The sequence below is a fragment of the Cryptotermes secundus genome, unplaced genomic scaffold, assembly GCF_002891405.2.
Source record: "Cryptotermes secundus unplaced genomic scaffold, Csec_1.0 scaffold26, whole genome shotgun sequence".
NCBI classification, from domain to species: Eukaryota; Metazoa; Arthropoda; class Insecta; order Blattodea; family Kalotermitidae; genus Cryptotermes; species Cryptotermes secundus.
In genome coordinates, this window is record NW_019743656.1 from 1,874,026 (window position 1) to 1,896,952 (window position 22,927).

Sequence of the window (22,927 nt, forward strand, 5' to 3'; positions counted from 1 at the left end):
AAAAAGGGAAGATGTAGCGTTTGGAGAGCAGAGCAACGGGGAGAAGAGAAACAGTAGCAGGACACAAAGAAGATGCTTCAAGAACAGCCTCCAGAGACAAAGGAACGGGGGTGCACCGTTAGGCTATTCGGGACGAACAGCCTTAAGGAGGGAGCAGCGTGACGTGTTGCGCTATGGATGACGCCCCTCTCTCCCCGCCACCCGTACGTGCTGTGCGTAAGCCGAAGTGAGCAGAGTCCCAGCACGCTGGTCGCTATGCAAAGCAAGTAAACAGCGGTTGCTAAGCAAAGCGAGTAAACAGCGGTTGCTAAGCAAAGCGGGTAAACGGTGGTTACGAGAGACGACGGTAATAATAGCGGTACCCATTACGCAACAGGCAAACACGGCGTCAGACAACAGTGGTGCCTATTACGTAACTGTTTTCCCGTTGTCCGGCTGAGGGTTTATAAGGGAGCTACACAGCCGCCGAAGACAGTTCTAAAGGCAGCAGCCTACGAGTTGAGTTAGAATGTAGCTAGCAGTGAGCAGTAAGAAGTGGGTTGAATTGTAGTAGTCGCCGATTTCACTTGTAACGAGTGAATCGCGATAGAGTGAATTGATTTGTGTGTAGGGTTTCTAAACTGTGGAAACCCGTAACATTGTTGTAAGTAATTGTAGCCGATACTTGTAGGTTGTTAAATAAACCAATTAACAATCTGAAAGGCGTCTTCAGTAACGAAACACGTTACAATACGAGTATTATCAATAAGTACAGCAAACCCCCGCCAATCCGGAGTAAATGGGAGGGGAAAGAGGTCATCCGGATCAAGTGATAATCCCGATTAGTGAAGCAAAAGATAGCCCTCAAAGACAAAAAACATAGAACACAAATAAATGAAAATTGTAATGATATAAGTAGTTCTGATGAAATTAAATAAAAAATATTACTGTACTAGAGCCTTTATTTAAAAACTACAAACATTCAATACATTTATTCTTCGATAGAAGATTCAAATTGTACTTGTTTTTGAAAGTAATATTGCAGGTTTGAAGAAAATGTCAGGATTTGTCCGAACAAACAAGTGACTTATCTGCCTTCCTAAATGTCATGTGTCTTTTAAAGTATGTACTCAACTGTGAACACATTTTCCACATTTCGATATGGATTAACTGTAACCGGTTTAGCGAGGGTTTACTGTATTTGTCTGGTTCTCACAATAAACAGCGACTGTTTCCCTAAACAGCATTAACCGGTTGGTCTCTGTAGCGGAGACATAATGTGTTTCCTGTGAGGTAAGAACTGGATTTGTATATCTCATTTAGAAAGAACTCGGTATTTAAATTTTCAACTAGCAATAACCGCACCTCGGATAAACCTCATTGGTTACATTTCCACACTAAATAGTATTAAATAACTCAGTGTCAACTTCGATAGGAGGATAACATGGAGAGTACACATAGAGAAAACCGCAGCCAAGGCCTTGGGCACGTACATTAGGATACACTCTACAAAACCGGCACAAAGCAAGCGCTTGAGCACACACATTAAATTAATCGTGTACAGAGCACTAATTAGATCAATAATGACTTATGCCTCTCCCACCTGGGAGTTTACGGCGGACACTCATTTGACGAAATTACAGCGCTTGCAGAACAGAGTTCTCAGCGCTACAGGCAACCTTGACAGGCGCACACCAGTCCGCGATTTGCAATTGGCGTTCAAAATTCCGTACGTGCATGATTACATAACTAAATTATGCAGGAGGCAGGCAGATGTCATCCTTTTTTTTTTTTGCTAGTGGGGTGGGACTAAGTCCCTTGTACTGCGGCCACTTCTGGCCTATTGTACCAGCCCCAGATGATACGTGAGGGTGATTGTGGAGCAACTGGTGGAATGAAGATTGGCAGGGGAAACCGATGTACCCTGCCCCAGCGCCACTCTGTCCACCACAAATCCCGCTCGACCAGACCCGGGCCGCCGCGGTGGGAAGCCAGAGACTAACCGCATGAGCTATGGCGCGGCCTCGATGTCATCCTAAATCATGAAAATCCAAATGTACGTCCAATTGGACAAGGAGAAGACATGGAAATAAAAGAGGGCTAAACTTGTAGGCGGTCATGCCTACGGCCGTTCAAGTGTCTAACTGCCGTTTCGGAGTGTTAAATAAATTGATGCATAGGCTGCTGCACATTCCTGCACTGACAGATGTCCCTCTACATATGAGAATTTAATTTCAGTTTATACATGGGAAGAGTGTAAAAGAAAAATGTATATATCACATATTTACTCCAATGAGAATATGAAACCTTAGGTGGAATGAGGTGTAGAAAGTGAACACCAATTAAGAAAAGACCAACCCCTCCTTTTTATCATTAAAGAGGATCAACGAAGAGGGAAAAAAACAACGGTCTAGACACTAAATCAAAATGCGGCCATGGGTCCCTGCGGGGCCCGATGCCAGGCGTGACTGTGCCGGCTCATTCCCGGCAGTAAGCTTCTGCTTTGCTCTGTGTTTAAATGGTTAATACTGATTGCTTTGCGATGTATCTTTCACCTCATTTGTAATGAGCTGCGCCCACATGTGCAACATATGGCCCGTACATTACTGTTTGCCAGTGCACTGTATGTACATAGAACACGCGGGCGGGGAAAACATTACGCAAGAAACCACGACATCCCTACTTGCGACACCTATTCGACAAGGCGTTCTGTATATACACCGACAAATAAAGCATTTAGTTTAATTCACGGCGGGAATCAACAAAGTTCTGAGGCGAATATTCACACCCAAGAGACAGGAAGTCAACAGAAGGCTGGAGAAAGTTACATAACGAGAGGCTTCCTAATTTATACCCTTTACCATACGCTATCACGATGGTGAATTCCAGCAGGGTGATAGTAGGATCTGCAGCACGCATAAAGGAGAAGGCCAACATCTCGATCGGAAAATCTATTGGGAAGATAACCACCACTTGGCAGGCGTGGTCACTGCGTACATGGGAGGCCAATATTGTCACGTGATTGTGACTACAGGCTTCGTTTGGATTTGTAACCGAATTTATTGAACACTTACAGAACGTAATTATAAATAACTACTACGACAGTCTCACTGAGTTACACACTCCAAAGATCGCTGTAACAAAAGTCTTCTCAGTCTTCCCTAGCCGTTGCTGGGTACCGACTTCCAACGCCGAAAGTTTCCCTTCCTTTGGATTCCCACAATGTTCCCGTGCCTCAGCTTCTCACAGCAACAATTCACAAATGACTGAACCTCCGCAATTCTCTGACTGACTCACTCCACTCCACTGACTGACTGCAAGGTCGGTCAGTTAAATTGTTGCTGGCCTTTGCCTGCACACTCATACCTTGCTCCAGTCTCCTGAGATCCATGACCAAGATTTATATTATCTCCTAGACATGAAAGTGTTTCCAAAATGGGATCTCCGCTTCGACGAAGTAGGGGTAGGTCGTCCTATGTAGGCGCTACGTTTGTCGCACCGCAGTTTCAGCACGAGTATATTCGCGCTGTCACGGCGTCAAGGTAGGTCACTATGGGCTCTGTGTCACTGCAGTGCACTGTACTGTACAGGGGTCGGCCTCTCTATGTAGGCGCTACGTTTGTGGCACCGTAATTTCAGCACGAGTATATCCGCGCTGTCAGGGCGTCCAGGTCACTATGGGCTCTGTGTTACTGCACTGCACTGCACTGTACAGGGGTCGGTGTGTCTATGTAGGCGCTAAGTTTGGTGCACCGCAGTTTCAGCACGAGTATATCCGCGCTGTCATGGCATCCAGGTCACTATGGGCTCTGTGCTGCCTTTGTCACTGCACTGTACTAAGTAACATTCATACAAGATACACAGAGGTTTCCCGTCAATGCAGGCTGGTAGAGAAGGTTATGCCTTGACTTATGTAACCACTCTGAAACTGCAGTTAGCTGAACGATCTTGGGCCTGACCGCGGCCAAGTTCAGGCCTCTTATACTTCCTATGCCGGGCTTCTCCTTGTCCAATATTACGTACATTTTGATTCACATGGTTTAGGATTACTGCAATCGCGTCTGTTGGGATGTCCATGTGATCGCTACTCAGCCATCGCCTATATACGGACGTTATTTACAAAGCCATCACTTAGCTACGGCTGTTGTGTAGAGTTTATTTCGCGGTCGCAGCCTAGCAACTGGTCTACATACCACAATGTTAAAATTAATCTAAGGGAATCGGACGAGGAGCCGGCTGAACTGGCTCACAGCGTGATCCGACGGGAATTTCTTGCCAACATGGCAAAGCCTTCGGGTGTCTTAAGCAGAAGCAGTCGAGCCTCTCAAGAACTCTAGTCCGTGCAGTTGGTTGAACATTAGCGTGCTGCTCAGGATGTGGACCAATGAAGTTTTCTATAGAATATGACGAATACATCGACACTCCTATCGTGAAGCTAGAGACAGCAGGTTCCTGCACGTATTAAACATAAGCAGCGGCACGTACACAGGGAGCCTACACAGAATAATACCTGAACAGTGCTGAAAACAAGAAGTAGCCGCTGCAGCACTATAGACATAGGGCGGGTACCCCTGAGAATTTTAAATTGGAATTGAAGATTTTAAAAGTGCCAGTTTTTGAAAATAAAATTGACGTGTGTAGGTTAACAAAGATTTTGTACATATCTGACAGATATCAGCGGGGAGGATTCTGATATATCGAAACCTGTTAGCAACGGAGAAATGAACAATTGGGAACACAAACTTTTTTTTTTTTTTTTACATTTTAAACTACGTGCAGTGTAGCAGCTACGTGAGAGTATACACCTGATGATGGCCATTTACGGCCGAAACATGTAGTGCAGAAATTGTTGCACTTAGGACGGAGTTTGTGTCATATATTGTGTAGAGTGTAACAGGATGCTTAAATACACGTATAATATTCCTCCAAAACGTTGGTACTTATCTACCAGACTATACGGAGACATACCAGCAGACAATCATCTCAATATTGTCACGTGAATGAATGACTACAGCCGGGGTTTGGATTGGTAATTGGATTTACTGTACCCCTACAGAACGTATTAGCGTAGTTGGTATAGCGATTGGCTACGGGCTGGGCGACCAAGGGGTCGTAATTCAAGTCCCGGTAAGGTCAAGAATTTTCTCTTCTCCACGTCGTCAAGACCGGCTCTGGGGCCTATCCAGTCTCCTATCCACTGGGTACCGGGAGCTCTATCACCGTGACTAAAACGGCTGGGGCGTGACGTTGACCACTCACCTCCAGCCAGTGCCGAGGTCAAGAAAATGTGGATCTATACTTCCACTCTCCCATACGCCTTCATGGCGTAGTGCTTAATTAGTTAACCACAGGAGCACACGGACAACTTAACCTTTTTACAGAACGTAACTATAAGCAACTCTAGCGCCATTGCTAATTCACACACTCTGTCGTTCACTACAGCACGTACGAAGTCTTCTCATCGCCGTAGTTTCTTCCATTTCCGTGTTCACCTTCTTACTGGCCGGGGACTGTCTCACAACTAACTCCTACTCTTCTAACTACCACCACAAGAGTCTCTCGTAATCTCAGGTGTTCCTCGTTATACAGCCTCGGCACGGACCGCATATAAAACATCTCTCCCAACAGTTCTATTATTGCATCAAGTATCACGTAGCTATCGCGCGAACCGCGTAGAGAACATAGCTTCTCAGTTACTCCACTGTTACGTGATACGAATCTCTAGCGGCCAGTACCCAGCAGGGGCCGTTGTTTACAGAGCAATTACGTAGCAACGGCGGTTTTATTACAGCTGCTTATTTCGCGGGCATTGCCTACCAACGGACCTACATGCCACAGTATTAATAGTTAAGAACAATGTCATACATTTCATAATCATCCCCCTGACAATATTTATGTTTACCAGACTACACGGCGTTACGTTCCGAAGACAGTCACCTTGATATTCATTGCTGTGAAACCTTGGATTTGATACAGTCGCCAATCCTCTCTGACCTCTTGTTTCCTCTTGTTACAGTTCCTGCGTTTGGGTTGAGAGAGAAATGTGTGAGTGAGAGAGAGAGAGAGAGAGTTCCCGGCTTGCTGCGCACAGCACACTTGTACCGCAGAGTGGCAACGGGAACAGAGAGAGCAGAGCGACAGCGGGCCCAGTCGCTGCTGATCGGTCGGTACTTGACGGCCATTTTCTCGCTCATCGCCGAGCTAGAACGAAAGCGGCGATGCCAATGCTAGGCCATTAGTAGCGATTTGGTTTAGAGACTGTGATGTTCGTTGCGATTAGATGTACACAGCTGGTAAACAAAAACCTAACGCTGCTGATGTGTCTCGTATGGTCACACGGTCCGTTCGTTTTTATGTCGTTAAGTATGAGTTTGTGTTGAAAATCTACAAGCGCAGCCCCACCGCAACGATGTGAAACACGTAACAGTGTCCGGTCTTATAAAAAAAAGTGCTGTTTATATAAATAACGTATTTGTATCCAATTTTGGAAGATTAAACACCATGAAGGCTGAAAGGTGAGATGGTGGAACTGAAAGTAACTTTATTTGTACGTATGAATGCGAAAATTCGATCTGTGAATTGTTATCCCATTGCACATAATGTATTATTTTTATACATTTCATGTTTACATATGTGTAGTAAAAAAATCTGTTTACCTACTGACACGTTTAAAGATAACATCACGTATCTCGGCATGTGCCACCACCAACTGTTACGAAACGTCGTAACTATAAATGAAAAAATCTTGCTGAACGACACAGAACTTGAAAAAGACTTGGGAGATAGAAAATTGTTGTAATCAACGTATGAGAATCAACCAAAAAAAATTTAACACAAAAAAAAAAACACGTGCGAAACAACACCTTAATCCGAGAAGCTTTTTCGTGTTATAACATTTTACCAACCACAGTACATATGTACTGAAATTGGATATAACATTTTACCAACCATAGTACATATGCACTGAAAATGGATATAACATTTTACCAACCACAGTACATATGTACTGAAAATGGATATAACATATAACATTTTACCAACCATAGTACATATGCACTGAAAATGGATATAACATTTTACCAACCACAGTACATATGTACTGAAAATGGATATAACATATAACATTTTACCAACCATAGTACATATGCACTGAAAATGGATATAACATTTTACCAACCACAGTACATATGTACTGAAATTGGATAACATTTTACCAACCAGAGCACATATACACTGAAAATGTTGGAAAAACATACTTCATATGCTTCCTTCTAGTCCTCAATGGAAGCATTTGGAATAATTTACTTGAACTGTTGTTACATGATACAGTTATTATCAACCCTATCAATTACCAGAGATTAATTATATGTGAACATTTTTACTTTTGGATTACCACCATGTCGTAGCTTATTGTCACAATGATTAAAAAATTATGTGACATTAAGACCTATTAAAATTTAAATGTTACATTAAACTTCCTTTTAGTATGCACACACAGCTATCTGACAACAAAAATACCACAAAGAAATGGAAAATATTTGCAAATCTATGAAATGTGGGGTTCTCACAGTAGTGACTGTGAAGAGTACAAATTAGTGGAATCTGACTTCATGTATATGGTAGAAATATACTCTTGACTTTCAGATGAATAGCTGGTAAACCTATACCAGACTACATGGCATTAGACAGCATTCTGCTGCAAATTTGCCAGTCTTTCTACAACCAAGACACACAACAGCAAATGCAACTTTTACATGACAAAGAATATAAAAAGATACCAGCAGTAACCAACTCCATGGGGCTGAGCCCTTTTTGAGAAGCTGTCAGCTGAGCAGCTACTCTAGAATTTCCCCAACATTTTATGGAACCCAAAGGTTCATTACCATGTTCACAAGAACCCTCCACTGGTCCATATTCTGAGGCAGATCAATCCAGTCCATACCACCCCACCCTATCTCTGTAATATCCATTATCCACCCACCTACATCTAGGTCTTCCTAGTGTTCTTTTTCCTTCTGACATTTGCACCAAAATCCTATATGCAGTCTTCATCTCCCCCACTCATGCAACATGTCCTGCTCATCTCATCCTCATTGATTTGATCATTAGTAACACAACTTGTAATGTTTCCTGTCCTTTTTCAGGTAACAAGAATAATCAGCACTGCAATTGGCAGCACTGCCCAATTCACTACAACACAATCTTACAATAATGCACAGCTGTGAAAGATGAGAGCAAATCAAAGGAGCAGGGATGTTGCGGTCACTGCTTCCACTCGCCCTACTGTTCTATCTTCATCCCTCCTCCTGCTCTTGATAACCTGCTGCTTAGTTATCCAACAATCACACGTTGCCTACAGCATGAAGCCAACAGACTTCAACATGGCCAACTCTAATCCTGCCACTGCTGCAATGGATGATAGCACAACGGCACTGTATCCTCACCACCGTACCCGTCATTCCGGATCCTTCTCTCACGGACCATCACCATGTCCACAACAATGCACCTGTCTTTATGAACACCACTCGTCTTCACTGTCTTTCCTAAGAATGAACTGCCATGAACGGGGCTTCACCGGTATAGACATCCCAGTAAACCTCACACAGCTCTCATTTCTTGCAGTCAATGTTACTACTCTTAACGCAGTCACATTCAAGAATACCACATTACTAAGAAATATTACTTGGCAAAACAGTGGTATTATGCAGATAGATCATGACACTTTTCATTCACTTACGAGACTGGAAATGTTGGATCTGAGCAAGAACAAACTGGACAATGTTGCCAGGGAGACTTTCCATCCATTATCAGAATTAAAACTGCTCAATCTGTCACAAAATATGTTACACGATCTTCCAGAAAATATTTTCGGAGGCCTTCACAAGCTTGAAGAGTTGTCTTTAAGTCATAATGAATTTCATGTGATGCCATTTCAAGTATTTGCTCCATTAAAATGTCTTCGGTTGCTAGACCTATCATATAACACAGTCGCTCTCATTCCTGATGACTTTTTTTTGCCAAATAAGAATATAATATCCTTATTCATGCAAGGAAATAACCTAGCTTCTCTCTCCTCAAAGTCATTTGCTGGTCTCAGCAACTTAAGAATGCTAGATTTATCCAATAACACATTACACAGCTTGCCAAGAAATCTCTTTGGTGGACTTAAGAATCTCCAGTACTTAAATTTAGGAAAAAATTTAATAGAAGAACTTTCCAGCAATTCATTTTATGGCCTGGATAATTTGACACAGTTAAATCTCAGTCACAACCCTCTACATTGCTTACCAACGAAACTGTTCGGTCCATGTCCCAATTTGGCGACACTAATCATAGCATACACTCAGCTGAAAGAGCTGTTAGACACTGACCTCAATGGGCTGGGAAACCTCAACACACTGATTGTAAACAACAACGTGTACCTCAGGGAAATTAATGACTTTACATTGGTTCACTGTCCAAACCTACAACACATTGACTTCAGTGGCAACAACCTGACAAAACTTCCACGGTCCCTGTCTACCCTTGCCAACGTTCGTGAGCTTAACCTTGGCAGTAACCCCTGGACATGCGACTGTCGCATGCTCTGGTTTCTTAAGTGGAGTAAGAATCTTACTTTTGCTGAGAATGAACTGCTTTGTGCAAGGCCTTCATACATTGATGCCAAACGTAGCAACATGTTACATACTTTACGAGGCCTTAATTGTCAAGCGACACGGCTTGTAAGCTCTACCCCTCCACTTCTCTATGGGCTTGGTTCTGATGCATTACTTGAATGTTCATTTGATGGTAGCCCTTCCCCATCCATAACGTGGATCACCCCAACAAACCTCATCCTTCATTGGAATCCAAATCCCAGCATGCCAGATGAATTCTCCAAGCATCCATATGCTCATTACTCGAACGGAACAGTGATAAGTGCTGAAGACAATGCCCGGGTGAAAGTTCTAGACAACGGAACACTCTACATCCACAACATATTACGTTCGGACTGTGGAAGATATACCTGCTTCGCTACAAACCCTGCAGCAAATGTAACAGCCTATGTCGTACTCAGTGTAGACCCCATAACCATCTACCACATCAAAATTATCAGCATTTTGGTTGGAGCAGCTTCTGCAGTTGCATTCCTGTCTGCCACATTACTTATTCAACTCCTGAAATATGTGTACCACAGGTAAGGGTAGATGATCACTCCAGTATTAATATCTTACTCTTGAATTCAATGCTTTTAATTAATTTTACCCCTCTCCTTCTCCTAAGGTAACAGGAACCAGTAACATTATGAGCATTCCACCTCTTTTAAAACACAGTTAAATATAATATACTCCCATTTAAAATATGAAGAAAATAATATGCATCATGCACTGGTGTTCCAACTAAAAAGGGTATACTAGCCTTTACAGCCAAAAAGCATCAATTGAATATATTTTCACCCAAACGACAGTCAGTAACGTATCATGGAAGTATTTTGTGCTAGGCTCTTGACATATTTCCACTACATGGTGCAGATAACTTTGTGAGGCACGAGCATAATCTGGTAACACTACAACCCTGCTGCGACTTTATGAACCCTCCCATCATTGCTCTATCTTCAGGAAGGAGGTAATATGTTTTTATGAAAAGCCAGTACCCACCTACCAGACTACACAGTGTAATAAACCCAGAAGACCACAATGTGAATCTTCACTGCCATGAAGGCCTTAAATCTCATGCAGATGGACATACTGTTCATAGAAGAGAGAAACAAAATAGGCATGCCAAATTTTGTGCAAAGAAGCCATGTGGATGAGATGGGTACAGATGAATAAATGACGTAAAATTGAATATGTTTATGGAACTGCATTGTATCAGGAGAGCTAGAGATGGAGTTTTGCGGTTTGTCCACTATCGCGGGGAGAGATGCATCCTGTTTGACACTCAGCATATCACTTGGATAAGTACCAGGGTGGCAAAGAGAACCTTCGAGAATAGGTCGGAAGATATATACTCGTATGGTTAATACGTCGAACCCACACTCCCCTTAGGCACATGTAGCAAATCTGCTGCCCTTAATGTAAAACTAGGGAATGAAATTGTGCACAAATTCTCTAAATTGATGTTAGTAACAAGATGAATTTACTTAACTTCCAACAAACTACACACACACACACACACACACTTCTGTACAGAGGACAGGGTATGACGTTATCTTAGAACTATTTGTCTTAACCAGAAGCACTTAAGAGCCCAACATTTTAAAAACTGTAAGATCTGCAGTAATCAAGAGTGGCTGTGAAGATTAGTCTTCCAGTATGTGATACCATATAAACTCATATGTATGTACCAATGTTTTGGAGTCAGCAAATTGATCTCATATGTTAACGTTTATCTGATAACATAACATACCAGAAGACGGTAACCCTCATTTTAAAAATTACGTATGTGGAATATTCTCAGTTTAGATGTCAACAGAATCAGCAGAACACAGTTTATTGTATCCAATATGAAACACTTAAAGAGGTCCTACTTAACCTTACAAAGCCCAAGAAACTATATGTACAACCTGCTTTGACATGCAAATACTCTCCACTTTGCTGATATACTGTATGTATGTGTTCTGTATGATATTTGCAATAAAGAGCAGCTATATATTCTTGAACAGCATTAAATGGCTGGTCATTGTAATGGAAACATATGTTTTCTGAGGTGGGAACTGATTTTAAAATGTTTTGTAGATTAACTTCAGACTTGAAAGCTTTACACCTCATCACTGAAATGATACCACAACTACATACTTATCTATTCATTTAGGTTTGGATGGATGAACAAATGTTGCTGCTGCCGGCACGATCGGGTTAGTCCCCGTGCTAGGCAGATCTACCAGATGCTGGATAACATTGAGCAATACAAGACTCAGCAGCTTGAACGTCTACGTGAAAACTACACCTTACAGGTAGAAAAACATCACAATATAAAATTTTTTCTTAAGAAGTGACAACACTGTACAACAAAATTATTATCTCCCCTTTCAAGAAAAATATTAATTCGATGAATTTCAATCTGAATTTGAATATTCTGTAACACTTTCAAGGGAAAGGATTAGAAACATTATACAGACAGTTGGATATGATGTAATAAGTTTCTTGACCAATCAGTGTACAACACACCAATCTCCTGACCAATGGTTAAGTGACATTAGGTGCTATATTAACCAACAGTTGCACTCTGTCTGCTCACCAAGTTTAATCTCTGTGAAATGCTAGATATTTTTTCAAAGGAATCACAAATGTGTTTCTACACTTCACATTTATTTTGAAGCCCCCCCCCACCCCACAATCCTGCATTAAACAGTAATCCACAAATTACAAGCAAAATAACCACTGTGTCCAGTTAAAGTAAAGCTTCCCTCTGCTTAATCAGGCGCCATGCCATTAAGATGTATAGAGGAGCAGACATATACCTCCATGCATTTTTCTTTGCCTAGGCACTAAATTGGGGGGAGGGGGGATCACCATATAAAAAGAAAAAGAAAAATAAGTAAATTTGTCTGAGCGTTTAATTACACACTATACCATGAAAATGCATGGGTGAACAGAGGTATAGCTCCATGCATTCTTAACCAAAAAAACAAAACAAACTCCAAGATTTTAGTCCGCAAGCGAACTATACTGACTGAGCGACTGCAGCTTGTCAGCGAAGATTAGTGCCAACTTTTGCAGATAGAGGGTGTCACGTAGTCATTCTTAACCTAAACACTGATTGAAATGAGCGGTCGCATGCATTCCCTGGCCATTTCAACCCCAGTGCCCACAGGCCAGGAGGCTGGGTGGGCCCCAGAGTGAGACTGGACGCAGTGGCAAAGAGATAAACCTTTTGCCTCTGCTGGGAATTGAGCCCAGATTCCGCGATCATCCATCCATAGCCTAGCTGCTATACCAAATGACCTGTCCTGGCTCCTAATAATCATATTATATGGAACAATTAAGTCCTGATACATGCTTTAAATTTTTGTAAGCATATGTATGTAATAACACCCATTTGATGAATCAGTACATGTTGATAAATGTCATAAGCTTGTAAATTAGCTGTATATGTCCTTGCTCTTCAGGAGCCCAATTACTGATGAAAACAAACATTTGCATCTTCAAAGAGAATGCATTTCCTCTTCAGATGGTTATGTGAGCATCAACACGCATTAATTGACACTATTTCTGGAGGAGAGATGTTGAATTCTGATACTTTGACTCCTTGTTCTGAATTATTTATTTTGATTCTAGTCAAACTATTTATGAAAGTGAACATTTCTTTGAACAAAATTTGTAATATGAAACACATTTTATGCCCAGTATGCTTTTCCCATAAAGCCTTTACAGTTTGACATAATTAAACAAAAGGCAAAGAATGTGACAGTTATGCTATGCATAAATATCTTAGATTCTTTTATTTTTCATTTTTTTAGTTACTACTTTGTGTTGAGTATTACTGATTTTCTGGGGGGGCACACAGTAATGCTACAAACCAGAAGGTCACAGGTTCAATTCCCAATAAGGTCATTGGATTTTTCAGTCTACCTCATCTTTCCAGCCGCACTATGGCCCTGAGGTCGACTCAGCCTCTAACAGAAATGAGTACCAGGAATTTTTCTGGGTGGTAAAGGGTGGCAGGCACATAAGGCTGACAATCTTACTGCCATCTATGAGCTGACTGTCTAGAAGATGTGGGAGCCTTGACCTCTCACACCCATATGGGCCTTCATGATCTGTTACAGGGACAGGTTTACCTTACCCTTACCTCTATTACTGATTTTTTTTTTGCACAGAAATGTCACTAGGTAAGTCAAATCTTTCTTACTGACAACCTAAAATTTTGATATGCCCATATGCATGATTTGTGTATGAGAGAGAGAGTGCGTGTCTAATAGCAAATGGAGGCATTAACTATAATAAACAAACATTTTTAGATGACTTATTAATAGCTGAATTTGTAGCCTTTTATACTGTATACTGTAAGACAGACTGGGGCCTAAGAAGGCAACTGGAGAAATCTTGTGTAATGATGAGATTCGTAATTTGCATTTTGCACCAAATATTATTGGAATAGGATAGACACTGCATGTACCACACGTTGGAAAAAATGGTAATGTATACAGAATTTTGGTATGAAAACTTTAAGGGATGAAACCACTACGAAAACCTAAGCATAGATTAGACGACAATATGAAAATGGATCTTAAAGAAAAAGGATGGCTGGATGTGGACTGGATTCAGCTGGCTCTGGGGAGCATCTTGAGCAGGCTCTCGTTAAAACAGTAATGTCTCTTTGGGTTCCATAAAGTGCTGGGGGAATTTATTGAGTAGCTCAGCAACTGTTAGCTTCTCAAGCAGAACCTGGTTCCATGTAGTTACTTAGTCAAGATATGAGTAGTGGAGGGTAATGGTCCCTTTTAATATCCACAGCCGATTTACTGGTCTGTGAATCAGAAATGGCAGAGAATCACTGCAGTGAGTAATAATGTATGTATTCATACATTTGTGCCTCTTATAATTTTTCCAGCAGTCAAAAAGAACATGAAATCAAATTCCTCATACTGAGAATACCAATTGTCTTCAGAAGTTCATGACAATGGTATATTAATTATTTTCTTTTTTCTTTTTAATTCGCTTAGTGGGGGGGGGGGCTCCAACTGGGTCCACTCGGCACAGTGGCCACTGATTGGCCTATTGTAGCCTACCCCAGGTGATTATGATTACGGGGAATTTGGCGGAATGAAGATTGGCAGGGGAACCGAAGTACTTGGAGAAAACCCGCCCCAGCGCCACTTTGTCCACCACAAATCCCACTTGACCAGACCCGGGATCGAACCCGGGCCGCTGCGGTGGAAAGCTAGCGACTAACCGCTTGGGCTATGGTGCGGCCACACAATGGTATATTAATACAGTTACTGAGTTTTTGGGCATTAGGCTATCCATTATCCTGTATCTTATTTAAAATGATTCTGAGACAGGACCCTAACCCTGTCCCTAGGTAAAACGCCTACTCATTTGAGACCAATCAGTAGAGCTACTGAAGAAAGCAGTCTTCTCGGATGTGGTGCCATGTAGATATTGTGTTATACGACGTTTCTTTTTTATTCTACCCTGAAGATGGAGGTGAGACGTTCCTCCAAAACGTCGGTTAACACCATATCTACACGGCACCACATCCCAGAAGACTGCTTTCTTCATAGTCACCACTGTGAAAACCTCAAATCTTACACAGCAGAGCTACTGGTTTTAAATAAAAATGGGATGTGGATAATGTCCAGATGTTCAGTATCTGTATCAGCCATCTCTAATGGTAAAGCTATCCCTGTGCTTAACAAGCACTATGCACATATGGGGCCACTGTTTATAGCTCCATGCATTCTTTACCTCACCACTGGATTGTGGTGAGTGGTCAGCTTCATGACCCAGCCACTTTACATCTCCTCCCATGCATGAAAGTTCTGCAACTACCCACAAGATGGACACCCAGAGCTGTTCTGACATGATGACTCATTATCCAGTCACCCAGCCCGTATCCCAGACACTACACTGACTGTCACACTGTCTTACCACCAAAAATATTTGCTTTACTTATTTGTACTCCTGTCACACTTGAATGGTTCAAAAATTCTGAAAGATCTATGTATCTAAAATGTTTAGAATGGCCAAGTAAAAATAAATTCATTTTAAGTTTAGGGTGAGATTTCTTGGAGGTGTATTAAGACTTAACCCACCACTAAAATCATCATAAAATAACAAATTGGCATCCTTTATAATCTTATGTACATTTTTTAGAAAATTTATTTTATTCTTAAGACATTAGTCTTCATCAGTATCACACTCAATGGACCTTCCAATTTACTAAGCTTGGTAACATTTATATACACCAGGTGCACAGAATCAAGGACAACTGTGCCCAGCAAGTGGAATGGATTCAGAGCAGCTATCAGGGACAAGTCAAACACCTGCGGGACATCCGTGATTATGGTACAAACCACCTCAGTGCTTTGCGAGACCAATATTATGATCAGGTAAAGCAAGTGTATATCTTCTCTGTTGTTGTTGTTATGTGAATTTCCTTCACTGAATGATTATAAATGCAGGGAAATAATTAAAATATAATTTATGTTTACAATTCAGAAACCTGGATTCACAAAACAGGTTGGCCTGTTAACTTGTATTTGCGTGGTACTTGGTTCGAATCTCAGCCAAGATGTTTGTTTAAGGATTTCTCAAGAACAGTGTTCGGATAGTACCTCAATTAGACTATGACCACTGCCTTCCAAATTCAGCATTCCTCACTCATCCTACCATCTGATGGTATGCAATCGATCCTGACAGTCCTGTTATAATGCCCCCCACCAAACAAGTAATTCACTGAATATGCAATGATGAAAGAAAATGAAATATGTTTACCCATGCCCTGCCATCAAGAAATGAAAGCTGATCAATGGAATTAAGATTTTACAAGTTAATTAACTATGTTACAAGACAGTATGTCACAGGTTCTGGTGCTGATGAGGTGGTTTTTTCAATTAACCTAATCTTTCCAGCCGCATTATGGCCCTGAGGTTGACTTAGCCTCTAACAGAAATGAGTAGCAGGAATCTTTCTGGGGGGTAAAGGGTGGCCGGCACATAAGGCTGACAACCTTACCGCCATCTTTGAGACGACTGTCTAGAGAAAATGTGAGTGTCTCGACGTCTGGCAACTCTATGGGCCTTCACAGCTTGTTACAGGGATAGCTTTACCTTTTAATTAAAGATTAATTGCAGTCTTTTACCATTAAGTATCCGTTGGACTGAAATTCTTTAAGTCAAAAAAAGAGGATTTTGTGCAGACACATCATATACAGGAAATGAACTCTTAATTCATCATCTCACACGCATTATTGGCTCATTAGGATACATATAGTAATAGTTCCCAAATACCACGTCACAGTCAGACTTCAGCCATTTGTTGACCTGTTCTGACCTTATTCATCTGTAATGCCTTTAAATGTCTTCTCCGTTGCCTTCATTCACGTGGTTTTTGTTTTTTATATTTCCTTTTCTCTTTTCATTTACTGTATTGTGCATCCAGATGTATTTTGCCTTTCATCTCATAAACTCCATTTCGGCAGCTGCACTTCTGGTACAGTATCTTGCTTTCACTGTGCACCATTCACTTCCATATAAAAGTGCTGGTGAAGACAGGGTATTACTACTACACTGCAGGCGCTAGTCCATGATGAACATTTGCCCTAGGGATCAGCCCTTCACACTGCCACTACCTACACAGGACAAGACAAAAGCTGAATAAATGCAGACAAACATCCATGTCTTGAGTGGGATTCGAACCCACAACCCCAGTGTTTCAGTGGCCAAACACAGTTCATGCCTTAGACTGTGTGGCCACTGTGATCGGCAGAGACAGGGTATTCTTATTCTAGTGTGTTTCTGGAATAGGTCATAAGTTAGTATTTCAGAAGTAACCTGGTTTAAGTATAGGTTGTGGGCCATCTACCTCAAGAGCAAATTTTCAGTTTTCCACTATTCATGATGTGTATTTTTGCTAACCGTCTTACAGTTCACACAATTTCACCTTTCTCTTCACTTTTACACTACATGTTTCAGCACTAATGTGCCATCTTCAGGTGTGTCTCTATCCACGTCAAACTACTGCACTGCGTGCCATCACGTCTCCATCATAAAATAACTAAAATGCATATTCGTCATGTATAACAACAAATTCTAAATACTAAAACCTTTCAGGATTCGTCATCCTTACGTCGTATCTCAAATACGCGAGTCACGCCAATCCTCCTCTATGGGAGCACTCTTCCTACATTCATGTGTATATTATGCTCTGTGTTGTGTTGTGTTGTGATGCACGCAGTCACATCATTTTATGATGGAGAAGTGATGGCACATTAGTGCCGAAACATGTAGTGTACAAGTGAAGAGAAAGGTGAAATTGTGCGCACTGTAAGACGGTTAGTAAAAATACACATCATGGACATGAATCAGTGCAACAGGACACTAAAATATAACATTTCCACTATTCTTTCAAAAAAGTGCGTTACTATAAGGCCATCGCTGTTCTCTTTCACACCACGTTCAAAATACTATCCATCATCCTATTAAATAGAAATTTCTCAGACAGGTTTATTGATCATAAACTTTTGTGTTACTGGGACAGCATATATACTAGTACCATGTTGAACAGAACTCACATAATGTACTTTCTTTTGCACAAATCTGTTGGTATGTTGTTGTCATTGTCGTCATTGTCATTTTATTGTACAAGTAAAACTCCATATGCAGTGTGTGTATGTTTATTATATTCTACATCAAATTTAACGTTCCCATCTCCAGTTGTTCAGTAGTTATGGCCATTATATTGAAAGTTAGAATTTTTGCCCCTCGGCCATGATGTCATTTTACAATCTTTAAAAATACTACCCCAACAAAACTTGCATATTTTACCCAAAGTAAATGCCATTTACATCCCATGGGTTTCCGTATCTGCCACATTATTACTGACTGCTGGAAACTAAACGTATGACATTTGGGTGGCTTTCAGTGGCATGGCATTCATACCAAGTTTCTTCAAAATTGGTTAATTGGTTTAAAAGATGAAACGGAAATATTCACACAAATACTAGGTGGTCTTGTAAGTTTTGTACTCTCCTTTTTCCTTTCAAGGAAGGAAAAGGGGACAAGAATGATGAACAGATAGTCTTATGTACAAAATGGCTGATTACAGCACAACTTGTGAATGTGTGTATGTATGGTAGTACTATAAAATAATTTGCCCCCTTGAGACAAATGTTACTGTAAAAAGACGTAGTTTAAAACTGCCAATAAAAATGCTCAAGCCAAAAACCAGTATCGTATATATAATAAACAGAAGTATTTCAAACATTACAATTTATATTTCAGGTTAAACGTGTCCGTGAATATTCTACAAGCCAGCTCAACTGGGTGCGAGAGAATTATGTCTTCCAACGCAACCGCATCCGAAAATTCAGCGCCCATCAAGTCCTCCGTTTCAGAGAATCTTATAAGTATCAGCAACAGACCCTCAATAAATTGCTGGAGAATTTGCCAAGTCTCTACCTCGAGAACTGTCGATCAGGTTCCTGCGGCCGCACTGATTCCATTGTGTTTGACCCATCAGATGTCTCAAGCATGGATATGTATATTAAAACAAAGATTAACCACATTGTAAACAGCCTTGATGAAACCAACACATCAGAAGATACACAGAGCCACTTATCGCTCTACTACACACCCTCTGAACTCTCAGAAAGTCCACACCTCTCTCCAGGAACATTCATCAATGAACTGGCTACCAAAACTGGTATTTCTTTTGATGAAAGAAAAGAATTAGAGCTAGAAGAGGATGATGAAGAAGAAGACCTCGCTGAACCACAAACATCGCCTTATTTCTTGACCCATAATTGTCGCCACAGACCTAATAATAGAAACTCATGTAGGTTTGTAAATTATGCCTACTCCATGCCATCTTGTGAAGCTCCTTGTGCAGTGTTTAAAAGTGCAACAAGAGTGAATGGTATACACGAAACAAAAGCAGAGGAAACTGGTTCAGCAGAAGAAGTATCCATCCTTCTACCAGTTACTGATCTTCGTGATTGTAATTTTAGTGCAAGTTTACCAGAACTAAGTTTAGCTCGAAATGAAAACCACATCGTAACCATTGAAGACCCTCGATCTAGTGGCAGTGTAACAAAGAAAACTCCATATGAAACTACCTTATAGTGCAAATTAGTGAGCTGAAAGTGAGACACTAATGTGTAATTAATTTATTCACACTAACTGTGATATCAAAGTGGTTTATTTTGCCTCAAATACAGAAATGTGCTCAGAAGGAAGATTTCAGAGGTGGAAGCTGAAAGTGTGACTGATTTCTGCAGACTCTTGTGGATAAATAAAACATATCTTGGTATGTATATATCTTCAAGCATATAGGATCAAGAATTTCCATGTATAATACAGTTGATCCTTTAGGGCATACATGGCAAATTCCTGGGTGTAATTGTATTGAGGGCTAGTGGTAATATTAATTTCTTTTAAATTAACGCTTTATGTCCTTTTGTTCCAGAATTTGAGTTTATGATTTGTACCAGTTATCATTTTATGTTAAGTCTCAAACTTGAAGGTCTTAACTCACTTTCCATCTTCTAACGGAAATGTAGATTTTATCTCATGTGTTAAAAAATCCGTGGCCTGTAGTCCGCAAGCGAACTATACTGACTGAGCGATCGCCACTTGTCGGCAAAGTTAGTGCCAACTTTGGGCCGCGCCACAGCTCAAGCGGTTAGGCGAAGGCTTCCCACCGCGGCAACCCGGGTTCGATCCCGGGTCTGGTCAAGTGGGATTTGTGGTGGACAAAGTGGTGCTGGGGCAAGTTTTCTCCGAGTACTTCGGTTTCCCCTGCCAATCTTCATCCCACCAGTTGCTCCACAATCACCCTCACCTATCATCTGGGGCTGGTACAATAGGCCAGAAGTGGCTGCAGTACAAGAGACTAGGTCCCACCCCACTAACATAAAAAAATTGTGCCAACTTTTGCGGATATATGTGTCACGTGGTCAGTGCAACATCCCCACAGCCGTTAATCTCGGTTTTCTAGACTGGAGCCGCAATTTCCTTGAAATAGCTCCACAATTATCCTCATGAGGCTCAGTAAACCCAGTTCCAGACCTAAGACGTCTCAGAAAATTTGGTAGCGCCGGGAATCGAACTCTTGACCACTAGACCACAGAGGCGGTCCATATAATGTTAAAATTACAAAAATTATTTCATAATAGATTTTAATTTATTGTTAGTACTATTTTTATTATGTGCAACACTAAACAATGCAAATTAAACTCTCCCCCCGAAATGAAGTCTTCTCAGACAGCCAGCCAATTGTCGAGATGAAAGGGAGAAATGTGTTCCATCTTGACAAAACTGACCTCAGATATCACTGCATTTGCTTGCCACAAAAGTTACAAATCCTGTACTGTTCAATATACTGTGCATGAAACCAGTTTCCATCCCTCATAACCGTTTAACCTCTTCATACACATCTGGGTCACTAAGTTGATTCATAATATTTCCTGTCATAAATTTATTTTTGGAATAAAGTTAAAAATATAACGCTGTTCTTTATGAAGCTGGAAAATTCATATTGGCAGACACAGTTCTTGAAAATGTAAAGAAACACTGCCTTGAAGAGAGTAGTCTTTTGTGATGTGACACCATGTAGTCCAGGAAAATTTCACTGACATTTTGGAGGACTATACCGCCTTCATCTTTAGGGTTGAAGTTACTCTTCAAGCCAGAAACAAGCAGCTAGCAGAGCCTGTCTATCAGCCTGTACATGGACGCAGTACAGTCCTCCAAAACAGTGGTGAACTTCTACTAGACTACATTGGCATCACATCCCAAAAAATAGTATGCTTCTATAGTCGCTGCCGTCAGAACTGCAGATCTCATAATGAGTCTCTGTTTAATTTTTCAACGATGAAACTACACCATGTTTGCATCCAGTTGTGTACATTCATACTGGGAGGTCACTGCGACATACTCATGATGTACTACTAGATATTCAACTACGACTATGATGTAACATTCACAAAATAAAATATAGCGTGTAAAAAGTAGCAGAACAAATAAAAGATGTTATTCTCGGTGAGACTTTGAATATGTTACAAGTTGATTCACACTACTAGTATACCCTTCCATTTCGATTAATGGCTGTTAATCTTAAATTCAACAGCCTGTCATAATATCAGATTACCCAATTTTTTCATAGAATTTTTAGATGCATTTTTAACTAAGCAACACACAAATATCGCAAACATATATATAGTTTCATGTTAATTTGGACATATAGTTGTCTGGAAGTAAGATTATGTAAAAGTGACCTGAATGACGGACTGGAAAAGCAGCCAATGAAAAGAAAACAAAGGCCATTAAGAAGAAAGCAGTCTTCTGGGATGTGGCACCGTGTATATGTGGTGTTAACCGACGTTTCGGAGGAACGTATCGCCTCCATCTTCAGGGTAGAAGGAAAAATAAGAAAATCCGCAAGTGAAGAGACCGTGAGAACCGGTACAAGCGGACTGCTTGTCACGGTCTCTTCACTTGCGGATTTTCTTATTTTTCCTTCTACCCTGAAGATGGAGGCGATACGTTCCTCCGAAATGTCGGTTAACACCACGTTTACAAGGTGCCACATCCAAGAAGACTACTTTCGTCATAGTCACCGCCATGAAAACCTCAAATCTTACAAAGGCCATTAAGTTGAACTCCAGTTTTTCCTGTAACATGTACATAGATTGAATTACATATATAGTCCCCTTAGATTTTATAGAGCATTATTGTTTTTTGTATGAATATTATGATGAACACTATCCAGTTGTCTGGGGTATATTTTTAGAAACTGGGCCCATTCCTGATAGCATTATAAGGAATGAAACGAACCCACCTAGCTGGGCCAGCTAGTCTCAACCGTAGCTCTTTTTAACAGACTCCTACTAAACAGGACCCCCCCAATCTGATGATTGAAACTGATCCCTTTCCAAAACACTGTGTGTATATCATATATAGCCCACACAAGGAAGTGTCCAACATAATATTCATATAATGAACCACTGTCCCAGATCATTAGAGGATCATTACCGCTGTTATGTTATACTGTTCTGTTCCTGAGTGACCGCAGATGTTCATACTAATAATTATAATCTCAAATCTGGCTTCAAATCACATAATAAACATTTTCAGTGCATGCTGTAGGAACTAAAAATATACTTAAGGGTGGGAATAGACAAAATATGTGCTCATGTGCACATACACCGAGCCCTTCACATAAATGGTTATACTTCCAATTACAGGGTGAACTTATGCTAACTTATCATCAGTGTGAAAATGTTCCTAGAAGTAAATTTATTA

At 40.9% G+C, this 22,927-nt stretch overlaps 2 protein-coding genes across 4 annotated transcripts in view; one reads left to right on the forward strand and one right to left on the reverse strand.

The window, feature by feature from the left end:
• The window catches only part of LOC111874173 (putative oxidoreductase GLYR1 homolog), a 93,195-nt gene that overhangs the window by 40,550 nt on the left and 29,718 nt on the right, over positions 1-22,927 (reverse strand). The window lies entirely within an intron of this gene.
• Positions 6,040-19,940, forward strand: LOC111874172 (immunoglobulin domain and leucine-rich repeat-containing protein 2). Its single transcript, XM_023869443.2, has 5 exons — positions 6,040-6,494; positions 8,124-10,156; positions 11,773-11,914; positions 15,875-16,015; positions 18,908-19,940. Exons 2-5 carry the CDS (start codon positions 8,208-8,210, stop codon positions 19,745-19,747), a joined length of 3,072 nt encoding a protein of 1,023 aa, XP_023725211.1. The 5' UTR covers positions 6,040-6,494; positions 8,124-8,207; the 3' UTR covers positions 19,748-19,940.

Excerpts from the sequence above, each read along its gene's own strand:
- LOC111874172 (XM_023869443.2), top strand. The coding sequence starts at position 8,208 with ATGAGAGCAAATCAAAGGAGCAGGGATGTTGCGGTCACTGCTTCCACT. Across the intron at positions 11,915-15,874 it reads GTGAAAACTACACCTTACAG|GTGCACAGAATCAAGGACAA; the intron begins GTAGAAAAACAT and ends TATATACACCAG. Across the intron at positions 16,016-18,907 it reads GAGACCAATATTATGATCAG|GTTAAACGTGTCCGTGAATA; the intron begins GTAAAGCAAGTG and ends TTTATATTTCAG.